This window comes from Mauremys reevesii, linkage group 8 (assembly GCF_016161935.1).
Source record: "Mauremys reevesii isolate NIE-2019 linkage group 8, ASM1616193v1, whole genome shotgun sequence".
In the NCBI taxonomy this organism is placed as follows: Eukaryota; Metazoa; Chordata; order Testudines; family Geoemydidae; genus Mauremys; species Mauremys reevesii.
In genome coordinates, this window is record NC_052630.1 from 2,571,099 (window position 1) to 2,591,898 (window position 20,800).

The 20,800-nt window shown below is 39.3% G+C and overlaps 1 protein-coding gene across 8 annotated transcripts in view; it reads left to right on the forward strand.

Moving 5' to 3' along the window:
* Window positions 1–20,800, forward strand: part of EBF1 (EBF transcription factor 1) — a 317,919-nt gene that overhangs the window by 282,928 nt on the left and 14,191 nt on the right. For all 8 annotated transcript variants that reach the window (XM_039485018.1, XM_039485019.1, XM_039485021.1 and 5 more), the window contains exons 12-14: window positions 17,185–17,250; window positions 17,887–18,064; window positions 19,929–20,108. In XM_039485018.1, coding sequence (XP_039340952.1) covers window positions 17,185–17,250; window positions 17,887–18,064; window positions 19,929–20,108 — 424 coding nt within the window. The remainder of the gene's footprint in view (window positions 1–17,184; window positions 17,251–17,886; window positions 18,065–19,928; window positions 20,109–20,800) is intronic.

The window sequence follows — 20,800 nt, forward strand, 5'->3', positions numbered from 1 at the left end:
TTTTTAAAAATGTACAGTTTCTGGAGAAGCAGGAATGGAAGCTGGTGTGGGGGGGATGGAGAGGCGGAATAGCCGGCTGTTGGGAGGAGGCTTCTCTCTCATGCACAGGGGCAGATCAGGGCAAAGAAGCCAGCTGACTAGAGGGGTCACTAACAGATGTGCCTGGACACACATTCCATGAGCAGAGCCAGTTCAGGGGTGGTGGAGGGGACCTTCTATCCCTGGATTGAGCTCAGCCACCTGGGGTGAGTTGGGTAGAAATCTTTCCTGGCCAAAACACCGACGAGGCAGATTGTGGGGGAGCAAGAGCTCTCCAGAGAGAAGTAAAGAGAACTAGTGGGATGCTAGAGCTGAGGGATTGTATCACAACCCCTATGGTGGAGACTGGAGAAGGCCTGCTCCATGGGGCTGGGAAATGTGTGTGTGTGTGTGATCACTCTCTCTCTCTCACACTCAGATCTTGGTTCTTGCACACACGTGTGAGGTGGAAGTCTGTAAAGAGGTTTAAATCACATGCACATTTCATTTATTTACTTTAAGATAAATCTCGGGCAGGCACCGGGAGATTCTGGAGCTATGCTAGCAACTTCACAGATAGTTGTAAAGCAGGTTCCATTATGAGGTAGATTTTAAACACCCCCTTCCTCACCAGCTCTTACACAGAAAGTTCCTTGCCAGACACGATTTCCCATGCATAGTCTCCAGGGAGCAGCGGGTGATGCGGTTCAGGTGAATTGGCCCCTAGTTACTTTTGACTTACAAGACTTTAGGAACAAAGAGTTTAGGCCATAATACAGAGTGGGGACTCTATTCTGGGAAGCAGTGACTCCGAAAAACATCTGGAGGTTGCGATAGATAATCAGCTGAACATGAGATCTCCCAGTGTGGTGATGTGACTAAAAGAGTGAAGGGATGCAGAAACGGGGGACTCTCAAGCAGCAGTAGAGAAGTTAGTTTACCTCCGTATTTGGCACTGCTGGGACCATTACTGGGATACTATGTCCAGTTCGGGTACCCCCTATTCAAGAAGGATGTTGATAAATTGGTTGGGGTTCAGAGAAGACCCACGAGAATGGCTAAAGGTTTAGAAAGCCTACTGTATAGTGTTAGACTCAACGAGCTCAATCTATTTAGCCTAAAAAAGAAAGGGCTGCGGGGTGATTTGAGGACAATACCTACATGGGGAACCAATAGTCAATAACGGGCTCTTCAAAAATATAACAACGGCTGGACCTTGAAGCTAGACAAATTCAGATTGGAAAGAAGGCATACATTTTTAACAAAGAATAAATAACCATTGGAATAATTTACCAAGTTGTGTGGTGGATTCTCCATCATTGACAACTTTTAAATCAAGACTGGATGTTTTTCTAAACGCTCGGCTCTAGGAATTATTTGGGGGAAGTTCTCTGGCCCGTGTTCTACAGGTCAGATGAGATGATCACAATGGTCTCTTCTGGCCTAGGAATCTATGAATGAAAAAAATGATTGTCTGTAAAAACATGATGCTTATTTTCTCTCTCACTGCTCTGTGCAAACTAACGCCAAGTATGTTTTTTTTGTCATTGCTGGCAACTGCTGGCTACCACTGTACTTAAGATTGTGATTGCTCACTAGGTATGTGAGAAGCAACTCGTATCTACCTTGCTTACCCTCCCAATAGGGGTCAGAGATCCTACCCTGCTGATACAATCCAGCAATCCATCTTTAGCCTGCTTGTCCTGCGCTGTACATTGTATCCTCTGAACAGGGGCTTTATTTCTGCTTATGTCCCTGTGGAGGAGAGAGTGGCGCTCACAGCAGTCTCTTTGCCTGTGAGGCGGTGTTCCACCTTCCCTCATGGACCCTCTCCCATGCCAGTCCCCAAGCCATAAAACATAACCTAAGGGGCATTTCTTCTTCCTTTGCACTGAACAGAGGGTGGCCGGGAGGATGTGGATCACAGCACCACAAGCTACTGTTGGACTCCCTACGCTGACAGTGAAGACGGGAGATGTGATGACCGTCTCTAACCACTAGGCTGGGATAGGGACGCGGGAGCAGAGTGAAGGCTGGTCCTGGCACCTTTGCAGTGATTTTCTGGCGTTCTACACTGCTGCTCATACCAGTACTAGGTGGGCTGTGCAGTGTATGTACTCTACACGCCGCCATAAGGCATGTGCAGGGTAGACTTACCCTTAGGGTGAGATGTTCAAAACCACCAAGATTTGAGTAGTCAAATGCCTGAGGCAGCAGCTTTGAAAACTCTCACCCTTAAAGGGCAATCTCCTGATCAAAGTGTTGTGGTGGGCTGTGGGGTTTTCTTTTTCTGGGACTATGTGGGGTCTGAAACACGGGCGAGCTCAGAAACAGTGACAGGCGTATAGCTGAAGGGCAGAGTCATATACAAACTTCTGGCAAAGAGCCCTTACTTTTCCGAAGGTCAGCAGCCTGCGTACACATTTCAGTGAGTTTTCTTTATAATTGGGTCAGCATTTACTCAGCAAATGATTAGAGCAGATGGTGTCATTTAGAATCTGTGACAAAACTTTAATACGTGCGGGCTAGCAGCATGACAGGGATCTATGCATCATTTCCTCACTCTTCCAGCCCGAGGGCAGGTTTCTAGATTGGGTCTGGACCCTCTAGATTAAATCAGCCCATTCCACATGAGTGACTTGAGCCACTTGTTTGAACAACCAAGGATGATGATCCCTGTAATCTTAGATTCCCCAATTTTTTTTAAAAAAAACCTACAACAATGAAATGATGGAGGCAGGAAGACACTAACCAGGTAAACATGATTCCTTCAAGCAGTAGCGCTTTTAAAGAAAATAAACCCCAGTTTGAGGAAAGTAACAAAGGCTGCATTTGTGTGTTTTGCTCCATGGAGCTGAAAATATCTTGTAAATTGATCCTGTGGGAGTAATAAATACACATTACTTTATCTTGTACTTCATGTCCTATACCCCTGAGCCTTGATAGAACAACACCACTTAATAGACTTAAAAAAAGAGTAATTACAGTCATTGGTTGTGTGATTTTTCAGCCCTTCCAGCCCTGCCTGACCTTCTAATTTAGCTCACCGTATCTAACTAATGCATTTATATTCATCTTTTATGAAGCATGTGTAGTACAAAATTGACTTTGCAGCCTTGAGCAAGCTGTCTTACCAGGTTTAGGATCTGGTTAGTACTGTGAATAGTGTGTGTGTGCACGCTTGCACATGTGTGTAAATCTTGCCACACATGAGCTTCCAATTAATTATTTTTGATCCTTTTGGAAATATAAAAAGTATTTATTCCATTCTCCCCCCTCTCCCCTTTAAAGCTTTGATACATTCCAGCATTATTTTCAGCTAAACATGAAGGCAAAAAAGATGCAACTGTTTTTAAAATGATTACCACTAATGTCTCTGCTTGTCAGAAGTGCTTAAATTTCCCTGTGCTTTGTCTAAAAACTTAGCACTGTTACCTTTTAAGAATTACAAATGTATAAGATCTTACCAAGCTGATTTACAAACACAGCTGACAGTTCATGATGAATGATGTTGCAAAATGTGCAGTTTGTTTCTTTGTCATTTCTAGATGTCTCTCTATTAGGGTGTGGATTAAGAAAAGAGAGAGCCCCCTCTGAAAGAGCCCTTGAGCGACAGAGCACACAAATCTCTCTCCCATGTTTCCTCATAACTTCCTACCCAGTGCACTCATCCAGCAGAGCACAATTGTTCTCTGTGCATTTTCTTCCACCATATGGTATCCTCATTACCATACACTAAGGGTCCATATGGAGAACTTGTGAAGTGAACTGTATTCATTTTAACTGCCAGATGAGCAGCCTTTTGCTTTGCAAGCTTAGCTTAAGTCATCTGCTGTCTTTATGTTGTTATGGCAACACAGTACCAATAAAAAATTCTAATCTACTGTAAGTGTCTTGGATCACAGTATTTTAAGTGCTTGCTGTAACTGTCCTCTAAGTGAGGATGCTTGTTCTTTTAGTATGACAAAGGGTTATTGTCAACTCCAGCAGGTGGCAGTAAAGAAATTGTTTCTTTTTTTTTTTCCTGGAAAAGTCATATAATTACAAAACAGTATATCACAAACATATTTGTAGGCTGATCCTCCAAATTTCATTGTAAGGTTAGGATCACAGCTAACGCTCCTTCCATGCTGCAAATCACACACTGAACTGTGAAATGATGGTGGCAGCAAATGCGTTCCTAGGGTTTTGCTGAGAGAGAGAGAGAATTAGACTGAAGCACCACTTCATTGGAATTCTGAAGCCTCCATAACCATGAAGCTGTTTTCGCTACACCCCTGAATTACTCATTCAAACACCATGCTAATTAAGAGTACCTTAAAGTAATGGAAGTAGGCAGCAACATCCTTAAATATAAATCATTTTCACCTCTGCAGGCCACATGATATGTTGCATCTCTCTCTCTGTGTCTGTATTGGAAGTGAATGTTTGCTGTCTCAGTTCATCAGTTCACATTAGCCTCATGCTGAATATTTAAACACAGAACAATTTGAACGCACCATGAAGGGAGACAGTGACTGCGCTTTCACTGGGAACAGCAAGGGCTCATCTAATAATAATTTAGTAAATCAGCCATTTAGTGGCTCCGTTGTACACTGCATTGTGCCAAATAATATTCACTTCAACTGTACGCTGATAAAATTGAAATTCAGACCCAAGTCACGCAGCCATCTTTTGCTCAATGGAGAGATGAAACGGAAAATCGCCCTCCCAATAGAGTAATTGTGTTTAGTGATTTATCATAAATATAGTGGCATAGCAATAGAAACAGGAATTGGTTGTATATAGTACAGTGTAGTCTAATTATGCTTTTATTGTTTTAGTTTCTTATGCATGGGCTATTCAGCAATTCAGAGCTTGCCATCACATCTTCAACTCTGTACGTATGTGGATGAGGAACAGTGACATAGCAGCACTGCGGGGACCACTCATACCTTTAGGGGGCAGTGTACTGCCCTGGTGGAAGTCCATGGAGCCATTTTCTCATAGACCAGCATGATGTCCTGGAGGAGTTCTGGGAGTGCAGCTATGATGGTCCCTTTCACAGGGTGCACTTTGCCCCACTCCACGGAAGCACTGCAAGACCCGTTTAGTTCCTCCGCTCCCTGAATGCAGGGGGTGCAGTTGTATGAATCATATAATCCTAGAATATCAGGGTTGGAAGGGACCTCAGGAGGTATCTAGTCCAACCCCCTGCTCGAAGCAGGACCAACCCCAACTAAATCATCCCAGCCAGGGCTTTGTCAAGCCTTAAAGACCTCTAAGGATGGAGATTCCACCACCTCCCTAGGTAACCCATTCCAGTGCTTCACCACCCTCCTAGTGAAACAGTTTTTCCTAATATTCAACCTAAACCTTCCATTTTTTCCCCATGTGCACCAGGGCCAAATCCTTGCTCTCACAAATAATCCCTATTTACTTGAGTAAAACAGCAGGATTTGTTCCCAATTGTGTTATTTTCAAACACTTCTGCAGAGAAGTCAGTACACAATTAGGTTGACAGAATTATATAGGAAATGGAACAAGCAGAGGTATGTTCTCCTAGCGCACCTTAATATGAAGCTCAAAAGATGTGTGCAGATTTGCAGTAACAACCTATGCAATTCGTGCACTAAAAACTGTCTCTTCATGTTAGTTGTACCTGTAGGAACCATGTTATAACCTTAGATATGTTACTGTTGAGTAAGGAGCAGGATGGTTTGGGGGATTCATAATTTAGTTCTATACCTAGCTGTTCCACAGACTTTTTGTTTCACCTTGGACAAGCCTTGCCTTAGTTTCTCCATCTGTAAAATGGGGCTAATATTTTAGGTAATATTTGTTTGTTTCAGTTACTTGAGCTCCTACACAGGCTCTGGGCCCTATACATATTTTATAAAAGCACCTTTCCTCATAAGCCACAAAAGTTTCCCCAAATAAGGTCCTTACCTCTCCACCTACTAAGTCAGCCTGGCCTGTCAGAAACAGCTGAGGAAAACAGCTAGGCTATGCTGAGTGCAGATAGCAAGGCTCTCTGTGATGCAGGGCAGTGGGGAAATAATACCTACCTTCTTGGGGTGTTGTGAAATTTCATCTTTTCTTGTAATAAGGAACTTTGAGATCCTCAGATGGAAGGCATTCTAGAAGTGTGAAGCATTATCAACAAGCCAGCCTACAGTTACCATTTCTAAACTTAGTTGCAGGTGATATACAGTGGTTCACTCTCTGATATAAAATATTATCACTGCATATTTCTCAATTCTCACAACACACTCCAGTTGAGCAGCAGAGAGCATCCTTCTTACCATCATGATGCCGTTTAGCAGCGTGTGCTAGAAGCATACGGTGCCATTGTCATAATTCTTCTAAGAAATACAGGACTTCACAATCTATACTTAACTGTTGACACTTGAAAACTCAGACATTTTGGTAAAATGAATCAGGCCGTAATGTTTCTTTTATGAGATCTCTTCTCATAGGAAGGAGGTTTGGCACCATTTGGAGATCAAGCATAGTGATCCATCATAGTAAAGTCAGCTGTCCCAGCCAGCTTCTCAGAGGTCACTCGATCGAACCAACAGCTCATACAACTATATTATTGCTTATGGAACAGTAATTGAGGCACTATAGATAAAAATTACCTGGTCTAATAGGCAGTGAACAATTTGCTCTCAATACAATTATAAGCCAAATCATTCATTTCATAACACTTGGACTAATTTATTTGTTGACCTTTTAATATCCATAGCTCTTCAGCTGTATTAACTGCAACTCAGAAAAATCTCTTGTTCATTTTACTTTCATTGATTTTTTTTTCCATTGAGGCAATAACAGTTGTTTGAGTACAGCCTTTCCTTTCTGTTGTAAAAGTCAATCATGTAACTTATGGTGATATAACTCCTCTGGACTGAAACGTCTTCTAAATACAATAGTGTACAGTCTCATGCTATCTCTGTAAACAAGGGCATGCATTTTGGCTTTGTTTTCATGATAGATCTGTGTTCACATTAATATATTGGACAGTGGAAGGTGGAGAGGGTGCACAGGAATATTATATAAAGCTATGCCACCCTATGTAATGTAATTTTGTTTCATATACAGTATTGAAGATGCAGGAATTTCAGAAGTTGTCTTTATTTTAATCCCCACAATAGGACGAGCTATAGGCCTGCTCATTAATGAAGATATCCTCATCATTTTATCTTGATATAGTATCTTAAGACCATAAGAACAGCCATACTGGGTCAGACCAATGGTCCATCTAGCCCAGTATCCTGTCTCCCGACAGTGGACAGTGCCAGGTTTTTCAGAGGGAATCGTCAAGTGATCCATCTCCTGTCTCCCATTCCCAGCTTCTGGCAAACTCAGGCTAGGGACACCATCCCTGCCCATCCTGGCTAATAGCCATTGATGGACCTATCCTCCAGGAATTTATCTAGTTTTTGTTTGGTTTTTTTGAACCCTGTTATAGTCTTGGTCTTCACAACATCTTCTGCCAAAGAGTTTGACAGGCTGACTGTCTGCTGTGTGAAGAAATACTTCCTTTTGTTTGTTTTAAACCTACTGCCTATTAATTTCATTTGGTGACCCCTACGTCTTGTGTTATGAGAAGGAGTAAATAACACTTCCTTATTAACCTTCTCCACACCAGTCATGATTTTGTAGCCCTCTATCACATCGCCCCTTAATCGTCTCTTTTCCAAGTTGAAAAGTCTGTCTTATTTTTCTCTCGTCATATGGAAGCTGTTCCATACCCCTAATCATTTTCGTTGCCCTTTCCTGAACCTTTTCCAATTCCAATATATCTTTTCTGAGATGGGGCGACCGCATCTGCACGCAGTATTTAAGATGTGGGCGTACCATGGATTTGTATAGAGGCAATACGATTTTTTTGTCTTATCTATCTCTTTCATAATGATTCCCAACATTCTGTTTGCTTTTTTGACTTGCAGCCCAAAGGACCACCAAGCACTTTGCAGACTGGAACTGGTCAAACTTTTCTAAATTTCAAGTTTTTGACATTTCAGTTGGAAAAAAATCTTGACACTGTTGGATAATTTTCATTATGTTTTTGGGGCTTTCATCTTGCCTGATAGCTGTCTGAAATATTTTGACGTTTGAAAAATATATATATATTATTTTTATGTATTTTGGAAAAGCAGTAAAAATTTCAAAACATTCCTGTGAAATTTGTTGTTGGTATTTTTTCAATCAACTCTGAGAGCGACTATAAAACAGTGATTGTTTCATTCACCACTGAAAATGGAGCCTTGTCTGGTATGAAATGTGATACCTATTTTCATATCACAGAGCCGTCAAGGGAACTATACTTTATCCAACTGAAATCAGCTGGCAGAAAGAATTTAATCAGAAAAATGTGAATGGTAATTGTGAATCATTTAAGAACACCTTACTAGATGCCCCAAAAGCCACAATTGAGGAAAAAGGCCACACTTGTTAAAAAAAAAAAAAAAAAATCCAACCTGGTTTAGAGAATAAGTGAACGCAGCTATAAAAAAAACAAGTGTGTGTATATGTGTGTGTGCATATATATCACAAATGGAGGAAAAAGGGGAAGTTGATAGTAATGAATATGAATCAGAAGTTAGGAATTGTAAAAAAAAAAATTGATAAGGGAAGCCAAGGGATACAAGGAGAAAGTTAAGGACAATAAGGAGGAGTTTTTGAAGTATATTGAAACAAAAATAATCTGGACAATGGTATTGGTCCATGACTAGATGAAAATGGTAGAACTATCAATAATGCAGAAAAGGTAGAATTCTTCAGTAACTATTTCTATTCTGTATTTGGGCAAAAACAGATGATACAGTCTCACTGAATGGTGATGATAGCACTCATTCCATTCTACAAGTATCTGGAAGATATTAAACAGATGCTACTAAAGTTGGACATTTTTAAAGCAGCAGGTCCAGATAACTTGCATCCAAAAGGTTTTAAAAAGCTGGCTGAGGAGTTCACTAGACTCTTAATGTTAATTTTCAATAAGTCTTGGAGCACTGGGGAAGTTGCAGAAGTCTGGACGAAAGCTACTGTTGTGCCAATATTTAAAAAGGGTAAATGGGATGACCTGGGTAATTATAAGACTGTCAGGCTAACATCAATCCCGGGCAAGATAATGGAGCAGCTGATACGGGACTTGACTGATAAAGAATTAAAGGAGGGTGATGTAATTAATGCAGATCAACAAGGCTTTATGGAAAATAGATCCTGTCAAACTAACTCTGAGATTACAAGTTTGGTTGATAAAGGTAATAGTGTTGATGTAATAGACGCAGACTTCTGTAAAGCATTTGACTTGGTACTGCGCGACATGTTTAAGGACGTATATTGGGCTGGGGGGAGGGAGTCTTTTGTTGCCGGTAAGCAAGAAAGTTGAAAAAGTCTTTTAACAACATAAGCTAGGAAGCACTTCACTGAAGTAGTTCTGCTTGAGCTAAAGCCTCTTTATGCCATAAAGTACTATTAAGTCCTTTGAACACATAGTTGTAAAATATAATTGTTACACATTTGGCATTTTATGCTTCCCTAGAAATTACCACTTGGTATCTACACCTAATCTACGTTCTTTCTTTTCATTTCAATTGGGTCTGAAGTGGTCCTTCATTGTAATGAGAATGCCCCTTTCGAGAGACTTTTTTCAATTATACTGATGATAAAATGTAAGTGAACGTACTCATTTGTAGGGGTTACGACTGAGCAGTGTTTTAACTGTAATGCTAAAACTGATCAACATTAATCCAGTCTCTATTTCAACATTTTTATGCACTCGCTCTGGGCAGAACATAGTGGAATATCATTGTAGGTCAAAATCTCACTGCTGCTTATTTTTCAGTTTTCATTCCACCATTAAAAGCTAACGTACTCCAGCGCCTAACTAGAAACTCTTCTTATGGTAGATTTACAACCCCAAAACTCTTCACTGTTGGACCAAAAATGTGACAATTCCTCTCATCTTAGTACTTCACTCTTAAGTTATTTTTTTTCATTAAAACTGTTTTATGGGGATTTTAAATCAATTGCACATATGAGTTTATATCTTGTTTCTGGAAAATATCTAGTCAATCATACAGGTTTTTTATATCTACAGCAAATATTCATAAAGATAACTACACCAATAAAAACAAAATTCAGAAGATGAAATCATTAAGTAAAAGCCAATTAATATATAATTAACACTTTGAATGCCAGATAGCTATACTGATAGACACTAGCTGAGGATCTGGCCTTGTAATACTAATTATAATTAGATTCTTTTATAGACTTAAATCCAGTGAAGTGGACCACGTCACCCACTTCTGATTTGACCTGGATCGCCAGTATTTTAAAGGGGATTTGAATCTGGCCTCTTGGCGCAAACAGTTGTGCATGCAAGTGCTAGAATAGAGATTTCAACCTACTTGATTTGCAAGTGAAAAGATGTTTCACGCACACAAAGAAGTTGATCATCTCTCTGTAGTCTACTATGTACACCTGAAAAATTACAAGCCTTTTTTGAAACTTTGGCCCCAAGTATTTTTCATAATTCTTTCTAATAGGATATAAAAATTGTTTCCAAGTAAGGATTGTGAAAGTGCTAGCACTAGCCCTGTATTTTTAATCAAATGTCTCACAATACAATGTCTAGACACTCACGATGCCATTCCTATCAAATTCTTTTTATGTTTACGTAAGTCCATGCCTTCCAAATAATTCAAAACATTCTTATCCTTCCATAAAGGAACTTTGACAACTTTCCAAAAATACACAGGGTATAGAATGATCAGGATAAGAGCAAGAGTAACAACACTTTCCCTTTTTTGCCACTCTCAACTGCAGCTGTTTCCAAGGAATAGGAAAGTTATTACCATTGAGAGTAGCTGATTTAAGAGCTATCAGGAAATCTTACAGATGCAATAAGGAAAAGCAAACCTTAAAGCCTCAGTAAACTCAGTGACCAACATCCACTTCAAAATAGACTAGATGCCAATACAAATAGTTGGGGTAAATTTTCAAAGCAAGGAGGTTCAGAGCTGATTTTGTATTGTTTTGAAAATGTACATCTGCATGCATCACCCAGTGAATACAAGTGCGATGCATTGTATGAAATGAATTTAAAATATACCTATTCAAATCCTTTGAATTTCAGGTAGAAAAAAGATTCTAAACTTCAGAAATACTTGATCCAATTATGCTTTCAGCTACACCTATGTAAATGAGGAATAACCCCCTTGCAGGCAATATAAGTGAGAATAGAATGAGGTCCACTGTATTCTGATGAGAGCTGGGCATTCCCTTCCGGAAAGATGGCTGTGTTCTGTGAGCCATTGAGTTGAACACTCATGGACTTACCCATTTTTGATTTGGACACCATTTACCTTGTGTTCCAGTGACCCACTAGAGGCACCCAAGGTTTCCCTCCTGGCAAATTAATCCTGGGATGGAAGATTGGATTGCATAATTAAGGAGATGGAGTTGTTGACAGAGTCCCTACCTTCTAGAGATCAGGGCTAGAGCTTTCTCTATAATATGAAAAATTGTTCTGTTTCCTAATTTTAGCAGTGTTTCAGACTGACATTCTATGGAGGGTATTCTTCTTTACTTCCTCGCAGTATGTTCTTTTCCTGATAATCAGGATAATCATCCCTAGTTGATATTAAGCTGTACCTTTTTGTCTCAGACATATTTCTACCAGTTGACTTTCTTCCTCATTTGCCCTCTGGTCCTTATAGCAGCTGTTCTGCGTTCACATCTTCAGTGGGAAGACTCAGTTATGGAACATGGATGTATATCCCTGATTTTGTTTGTTCTTCAGTCAAGTTTTAGTTCCTGTGTAACTGTAACATCTACTCGAGGATATGTCCTGCCATTTTACACTGTTGTGTTTTTGATAGTTATAATCCCATTACATTGGCACATTCCCCTCATTTTTAAATGGATTAAATCTCTTTGCATTTTGAATTGCTTATACAGATGATTTTTCTTTTCACATGCAAATGTTGAAAACAATAAGATAAAGAAATGTGCACTGAGATGCACTGAGTTCATGGACATCCATAGAATGGCAGCTGTAGTATGGCTTTGAGTCTCCTGAATGTTTAGCTAAAGGACTGGCAGTTCAGAACTGTGATGTTCTAACTGGCAGTCCTATTGGCTGTCTACCCAAACATCATTTTTCTTTGGTGCGCCTTACCCAGAAAGGAGTTCTCTTGCTTTATAACTACATCTCTCTCTCTCTCTCTCTCTCTCTCTCTCTCTCACACACACACACACACACACACACACACACACACACACACACACACACACACCCCTATGAACTCAAATGCATATGTAAGTTGTGAGGAAATAATACATCTATATACATATTTCTTTTAATCTAAAAACTGGTCTTATTGTAAGAGTATCCATAGTAAGCAGCATCTGCCACTTCAGCCATCACAAAATAGTAATAAATAATTAAGTATTTAATATTTATCATTTTAATCTGAAATTTCAGAATGTGACTTTTCAAGCGAAGAAGCTAATTGACAACTTATACTCAGCATTTTAGCTCAGCATGTGGGTTTGTGCTGTCAGTCCCCGTGAAATAAGGAAGTTAGGAGACAGAGCAATAGGTCAGAGATGAGTCGAGGAAGTATGAATGACATCATTATCCATGAGTAACCTCTCTGAAGATGAATGAGCTCTCTCTCGTATTACAGTGCTAATAGAGCATTAGAAGGTGATATGATATCTAGACAACACATAAGATAAATGCCTCATGATTTGCTAGAACAGCTTTTTTTTGCAAGTACATAAATCCTTTGGTAGATTAAATAATACGATATGTGGCTGATGAGCATCATGTACAGTGGACAGCTCCTGCTGGACTAAATTCATGTGGCTCTAACAGGTCCCTCAAACATTCTGTAATTGATTTATTTAGACTAAATATTTTTTTAAAAATGCTAAAAATACTCGAGTGCTCTGACATCAGTTAAACCCACAATCCACATTGGGATGGATATGTAATTCTTTTTACTAATTGCAACATTGTAAGCAGAGGTCATCGAGAATGGAAACACATCTTCCTTAACAGTGGCACGTACTGGTCATTATGATGAAATTTGACCCCAGTGAACCATATATGGAAAATATTATTCATTCTGGAGACAAGTGGCATAGCAGACAAAGCACTAGACTTTTTAATATGAGATTATAATTCAGTTTAAAGTAAGTGTCATGGTCTTGATGAATTCCTATTGGAGAGTTACTCACATCACAAGCTGCACAAATAAAGTTGGACAAGTGCTGTAGTATTCACTTTAGGTAAGTTCAGCCAGAAGTGGATTTAGTTTGAATTTAACATTCAGTGTTGCAAAAGCGCAGTCCTTCTGCTGTGATAATAAAATCCTTCCCACAGTAATGTTGGACCATGTAGCTACAGGGCTTCCAGGCCTGAGACTCTGCTGCTGTTCACATATGTAAACATGCCATCCCCCAGTATTTTCAAGAAGAAAGAGAGCTGAGAATGCCTTTGGTTTTGTTTAAAAACAAAAACACAACCACCCCATTGCATTTTTGTTTCACAAATTAAAAAATAATTCATCTGTGTTGACTTTTCCCTAAAATAGAAACCAGATTGCAATTTGAGGGCCCAAAGGGGAAGTTGGGTCTAGTTTAGATTGCATAGCCACCTGCAATGCTGAATACAACGAGCTTCAGCTCTAATGTCATTTTTTCCCAGTTTGGTCATTTATTATTTTTCTAACAACAAAATTATGCTTATTTCAAAGAAAAGGCAAGAAAATCCTTATCCTGAAACAGGCTAATTTCTGTGTACTCATTTACTCCAAACCAAAGCAGGGAGACTTTTAGAATAACAAGAAGAGTGATGCTTTCCTTACAAAGGCCTCCATAAATTAGATATTAGCTTTAGTCATATTCTGTCTCTCAAGAAATATTTTCACTTGCATATTCAAATAGAAGGCCCTTTAGACGATGCCCACTTACAGCATGAAAATCTAGGCTCCCAAGATGAGAGCAAAGAAGAATTTCAGTGAACAAAAGAGTATCTGGGACATCAACTCTTGACCCTATCATGAGATTTTGTTTTGTAGCGTGCCAGTCTCACTCTTTTTTCAATAAAAAAAAGAGTCTGTCTGTCATCACCACTGCAGTGGTAACATACAGTATCAAGTTGATTTTTAAAGACATAGATCTTTTATATTAGCTGTCCTTTTTATAATATCTTTTAGAAATTTAATCAATACATTTTAGTATTCTATATACTTTAAGTGCAACATACAATAAATATTGAAGTTTCATCTTAAACATGCTTTAGTCTTTAAATTGTTAAAACTGTAGTGCCCTTTCAATCTACTTACATAATGTCATAAAATATACATTTCAAGGTAAATGAAGTCAGCTACTTCAATTTAGTCCCTCAAACTGGTAGTAAATGAGAGGTTAACACTATGGTGCCAAACCCATTATTGAGTAAATTTAGCACCTTGGACAGCTCTGTAAAATCTTTATTGCTTTCCTGACCTGCTCGTCATGTTCTGTCTATGTGTTCGGTGGCTCTCAGCTCTGATTGAAAGGCAATATATTAGATCCTGAACACAAACATGCTCGGGGGCTAGTTCACTGTGAGCGTAATGACATGGAGGTGAGAACAATTTTCTGGTCACTGCAATCCAAGCACCTTGCAAGGTCTGTTATTCTAACTTATCGAGGATTTTTGGGGCTCCTCTGTATTTGAAATAATCACTTTAGCACCATTGGTAATTTAAGCAGATCTGAAAAAGTTTTCAATGGCATAAAACAAAAGCAAGTTAATATCTTAAAAATATATATAGTAGCATTGAAGACGAATTTGTGTGTATAGGAGCTATGGTCAGTTCTGGAGTAGAAGAGACCACTACCTGACAAAGGAGCTTTTGTGTAACATCCGCCTTGTGTAATCTGAAAATGTCAGATACAAGGAAAGGCTTTTATTGTGTGAAAATGTTGTTAAAAAAAGCATGAAGCTCACATTTACAGACTCTGGAGATGCTATAAAAATAATCTGGGATGAGCTGGAAATGTTCAGTGCCACTTGTCAAATGTACTTCAATAAGTCATGATGAAAATTAATTTTATTTACATGCAATATGATATGGCATCAAATAACTTCCAATTCCTTAATAGTGGGAACACATTTCACATTACATGATGTAGCAATAAGATCTCAGGTTTTGAGCTTTGCACTGGCCTTCCTCCCCTACCTCCCAATCTCTGCTCAGACTCGGTCCAAAGGATTTTTAGCTCAGCATTACGTAGATGATCAAGATGGGTTGTGGGGGGATTGACTAATTTTTAATAATTTGGCATAGTGACATATTAGGCTACAGACATTACCCAAACAGTTGGAAGACTCTATATTGCTTCCTGATTTTTGAATTAGGGCTGGAAAAGACAAAATTCGACAAGAAGATCTTTAGTTTGAATCTTTAATGCAAGGCAGATAAGGGTGGTCAATTTTTTAGTGGCTCTGTTAAAACTCTCTCTGTATACTAGTAAATTATTAATTCCCATGGCCAAACAACACAAACAGGACAAAGGCTGTAGCTGCCTAACTGTTAGAAAACGATTTCAAATGTCTTGATTCAAAATCCATCAATTAAATAATGCACTTCGCTTCATGTATGAAAAATAATTGAAATGTGTGCTTTGGAACGGGGATGTATAGCAACTTAAGGCAAGCCTAAATGTTTACCGGGAGTTCAAAAAACCTCCATCTCATTTTTGAATTTAGGACATTATATATGTCATATGTAGTTACTGCCGTATGACAACTGTTTTATCTTATATTATAGATAATTTAAAATTGAAAAAAATGCTAATATGCATCTAAAAGCTTGTCATTTGAAGAGTTGTTCGACGATTTCTGAAGAGGTTATGGTGACAGCAAAATGAATGCAATTATATCTATTTTCTGATCAGAGTGTACAATATATGCTACATTACTGCTCCTTTTTGGTATAAAATATAGCTATTGTGTAAAATATTTTAAGTTAAACTTTTTTAACTTTACACAGAAGTATTAAAAAAACCCTAAGAATTGGTGCTGCATCTATATTTGTAAACCTCCTGCAGAAATATATATTTGGATGCAGCTTCATGTTTCTATATTCGATAAACACTCAGCTATGGGGAAAAGCAGAAACATCATTTGTATTTAAGAGTGTGAGTACGGGTAGGTTTTTTCAGACCAATAGAGATCTGCTGGATGTTCTGACATCATATAGAGGAAGATTTCCTTTGGTCTAAATTTTGCATATGCAGTTAAAAATTTTCTTTCGGGCTTGTTAGCCTGACTTCTTGCATGCTTAAAAATATAAACAAAGGAGACATGGTATTACCCAGAAGTCAGTAGAAAATACTAAAGAAGCAACAGAGTTTGAGAGAGGAGGAAAGAAGAGTTCTTCCTAAAACGTATCATCATAGAGAACCACAACAACGATAAACAAAGGAGCAGATGGAGAAAGTGACTAACAAGGAAATTAAAGGTAGAGTTATACCCAAAATTCAGAACCAGCTCCTGGATTGTTTTAAATTATGCTTCTATGTAGGGAATTCTGCCAGCAGTCCCTTCTCAGCCCTGCTCTGTCTCTCCATAATATTGGTGTGCAGCCCTTGCACATACATGATCATGACTGTGGCCCATAACATCAAAACCATAGAAGTTGAATGTTACATTATCAGTAGCACAGGACTGATTGGATCTCCTTTGACTGTGGCCTGTCTGATAAGGTCACAATTCCTGTGATACGCAATTAAGAATGAAATAAACACATCTAAGGGATGCATAACATGCTCTGAATGACATTGATTGCAGTAATCTAGTAAATGACCTCAGGATTGTATTCTGCAATAAATCTATGAGTGGTTTATAGTGCAGATGGCAGAGACAATTGAGTGATGTATTTTATTTTGCAGCATCAATGAGACTCACCCTTTTGACTTGATTAAGCATGTGTGTGAATAGGATGAACTAGTGATTTAACACTATTCGATGTTTGCTGAGAGTTGTTGCTTGCAAAGACTCCCCGGTTGGAAAAAATAATGCAACCGATACAACAATATAAAAAGATTCTAACTAGCTGCTTTTCCTACATTGTGTTTATTGAATTCAAAGGAGCACATCTGGTTTTATATTGACAGGAAGTGATACTGAAGAGGGCTGCTGATTTAGTGGAAGCGCTCTATGGTATGCCACATAACAACCAGGTAAATGTATTCTACTGGAGCAACTCTAAAACCTGAATGAGCTTTGGTGTGGGACTGATGGCTAAGGGTATCAGCATGTTATTAGAGCGTGAGAGGAGGACAAATGGATGAGAGAACATAACATTTTGGCCGGTTGGGTGTTTGGGGCTGGGGTGTGAAGTGTGTGAATTTATTGCTCATGTAAGCAGCTGCCTTCCCAGCCATGGAGAGTTTTATCCCAGGTTGCCAGAAATCGTATAATTTGGGCAGCAACATTGCAAGATTCTTGCCCTGCCACTGTGATCTGCGGTGCCTTGCCCCTGAGAAGTTTAGGCTCTATACGTATTCAGTCTTTGGCCTCTAACAATCAGGGTGCCATTGTTTTTGTGATGTGCCAATTGTCTTTGCCCACTGGGAAGTGGACCTGGACTGAGACTTCCAACTCCTTTCCCAGAGAGGTCAGTATATCTCATCAGATGTTAACAATGTTCTGTCATTAACTATCTGGGTGGAGTCAGTCCACTGATTTAGAAACAAACCACCCAGTCTGAGCCTTTGAGCCATCCGTTATCTAGTACATTTAACAGAACACATCTCCTTGCATTTGTTGGACGATAATTTGACAATCCTTTTTATTTGTTCCTTTCCCTTCTTCAGGAAATAATTCTGAAAAGAGCAGCGGATATTGCAGAAGCTCTCTACAGTGTTCCCCGCAATCACAACCAGCTCCCAGCACTTGCTAACACATCAGTCCATGCAGGGATGATGGGAGTGAATTCCTTTAGTGGTCAGCTAGCAGTCAACGTCTCGGAAGCCTCACAGGCCACCAATCAGGGTCAGAGAAAGAAATAGCTTCTTCTTTGTATGCACCCTATGCTGACAAATGTCAGAGGATCAGGCACTAAGGATGTAGGTCAATCAAGAACTGGTTATTCTACACTAGGCAAGGAGCATGCCTAGTGAATGATTCTCTTGCATATTCCATGCATGATTTTGTCAAGGGATAATAGATTGCTTAATGACTTTGCCCCCAGCTCCGGAAAGCACTTATGCAATGCTTTCCCGACAAGGGATGATTTCTTGAATTTAAAAGGTGTTTCCTTACAATGAAAGAATATCCCTTCAGTATTTGCATTATGTAAGACCCACTTTGGGGACTATTTTTAAAATTTTGATCAAATTTTGAAACTTAAAAAAAAAATCAGGCAAGATTTTTAAAGACATTTTCTGGACAGTTCCCTCTCCCCCTCCCCCTCTTTCAATTGGCTGTAGAGCGAAGATAATAGTTTTTTAATTTAAAAACATTCTCACATTTTGTCAGATTCAAAAAAGTATTTGTGCAAATACTTGCACAGTTCCCTCTCCCACTTTTTGACCAGCTCTCCCAATATGAAGTTTGGAATATATGTTGGTGGTAACACCAGTAAAAGGGAGGGGGTGTTCTCCTGGAAGGTTGAAAGACCAGTTTACATTGCATGAATATATATGTATAAATTTAGAATGTAACATACTTTCTACCAAGGCACCCTGGGCCAAGCAGCAACATTTGGGTTTTATCTCTCAGAAGTGGAAATGAATTTTGTATGTTCTAGTATAGTTGGGTCTGAAAACTAATCCTACATCCAGACATGATTTCCCCAACCCTGTTGCCCACAATTCTGTGGGAATTCGGAGCTGGATCTGGATTTAAACTTTGCAGCTAATTTCCATCTCTACCATGAATTCAGATATCTTAGAACTTTGGAGAATTAATTTATCTAGGTCTTACGCCCTACATTTAAAGACACTTTAAAGGGGTTTGCGGTTTTGGAGGGCACCCAGAACATTCAGAAAATGAGTCCTTTTAACTTGTGTCAAATTGGGCACTCAAAATTGCTGCTCACTTTTGAAAATTGTGGCCAAATGTATACACCAACTCCACAGAATCATAGACTTTAAGGTCAGAAGGGACCATTATGATCATCTTGTCTGACCTCCTGCACAACACAGGCCACAAATCTCACCCACCCACGCCTGTAACAAACCCCTAACCAATGTCTGAGCTACTGAAGTCCTCAAATCATGGTTTAAAGACTTCAAGGTGCAGAGAATCCTCCAGCAAGTGACACTTGCCCCATGCTGCAGAGGAAGGCAAAAAAAAACCCCCAGGGCCTCTGCCAATTTGCCCTGGAGGAAAATGTCTTCCTGACCCCAAATATGGCAATCAGCTAAACCCTGAGCATGTGGGCAAGACTCACCAGCAAGACACCCAAGAAAGAATTCTCTGTAGTAACTCAGATCCCACCCGATTTAACATCCCATCACAGACCATTGGGCATATTTACCTGCTAATAATCAAAGATCAATTAATTGCTAAAATTAGGCTATCCCATCATACCATCCCCTCCATAAACTTATTAAGCTTAGTCTTAAAGCCAGATATGTCTTTTGACCCCTTGGAAGGCTGTTCCAGAACTTCACTCCTCTGATGGTTAGAAACCTTCCTCTAATTTCAAGTCTAAACTTCCTAATGGCCAGTTTATATCCATTTGTTCTTATGTCCATCTCTGATCTCCTACCAACAACCCCTGAAGAATAAGCCTGATGTATTTTACTGTAGTTTGCATCATTTGTCTTAGTTTAGCAGATTTTGGGAACGGACAGGGGAGGGTGATGTTTAGAAATACTTCTCTTTAACCTTTTCCCCTCTCCAAAAAAAGGTTTTACTCGCAACTCAAGCAGTGTGTCACCTCATGGGTATGTGCCAAGCACCACCCCTCAGCAGACAAACTACAACTCCGTCACAACAAGCATGAACGGCTATGGGAATGCTGGAATGTCAAATTTAGGTGGTTCTCCAACCTTCCTCAATGGATCTGCTGCCAATTCTCCCTATGCCAGTGAGTATCATACGACACTTCTGCATTTTGCACTTTTTCATTAGAATGAAATGGCGACTCTTCTGTGCTGTGCAATAGTTAGTTGCTATTCTGGTCTCCCTAAGTCACTGGCCTTTTGAAGCACTTTTTAGTGTTGCCATGAGTGCACTGCTCTACTTTATTAATTATTATTATTATTATTATTTGGGAGAACGTGCAGGGTTGAAAAAGAATAATATCTCTCACGACTGAGAGTTTCAAAACTTTCTTTGCATCTTGTAAATAACAACACACCCCCTTAAACGCTGCTAATTCTAGAAAATGGAGATCATGTAAATGACTTCATGACTGCTGGATTTTGTCAAAACTTGTAGAATCTATACTGAGCTTGTTATTTGGGGAGAAGGGAGTTTGAGACTGTTTGCTAAGTGAAACCTAATTTGTTCCAACAGTAAGGTATCAAAGTCAGAAAAGATAGATCCTGTAACTTTGGCAAGGGTTGGTATTTATCTGTGTAAATAGTATGCGAACACCCCTCTTGGCAATTATTAATTGCCGTTGGGCCGCATCTTGAGGCCGTAATTCACTGTTTTTGTTGTTCTTCAGTATTATATTGACTTCACTTGGGACTGAGTAAAATTTGAGCAAGAGTCTCAGAATTCAGCTTATTTTTATTAAGCGTTTCTAGAGTGCCACAGAGATACAAAGCATGG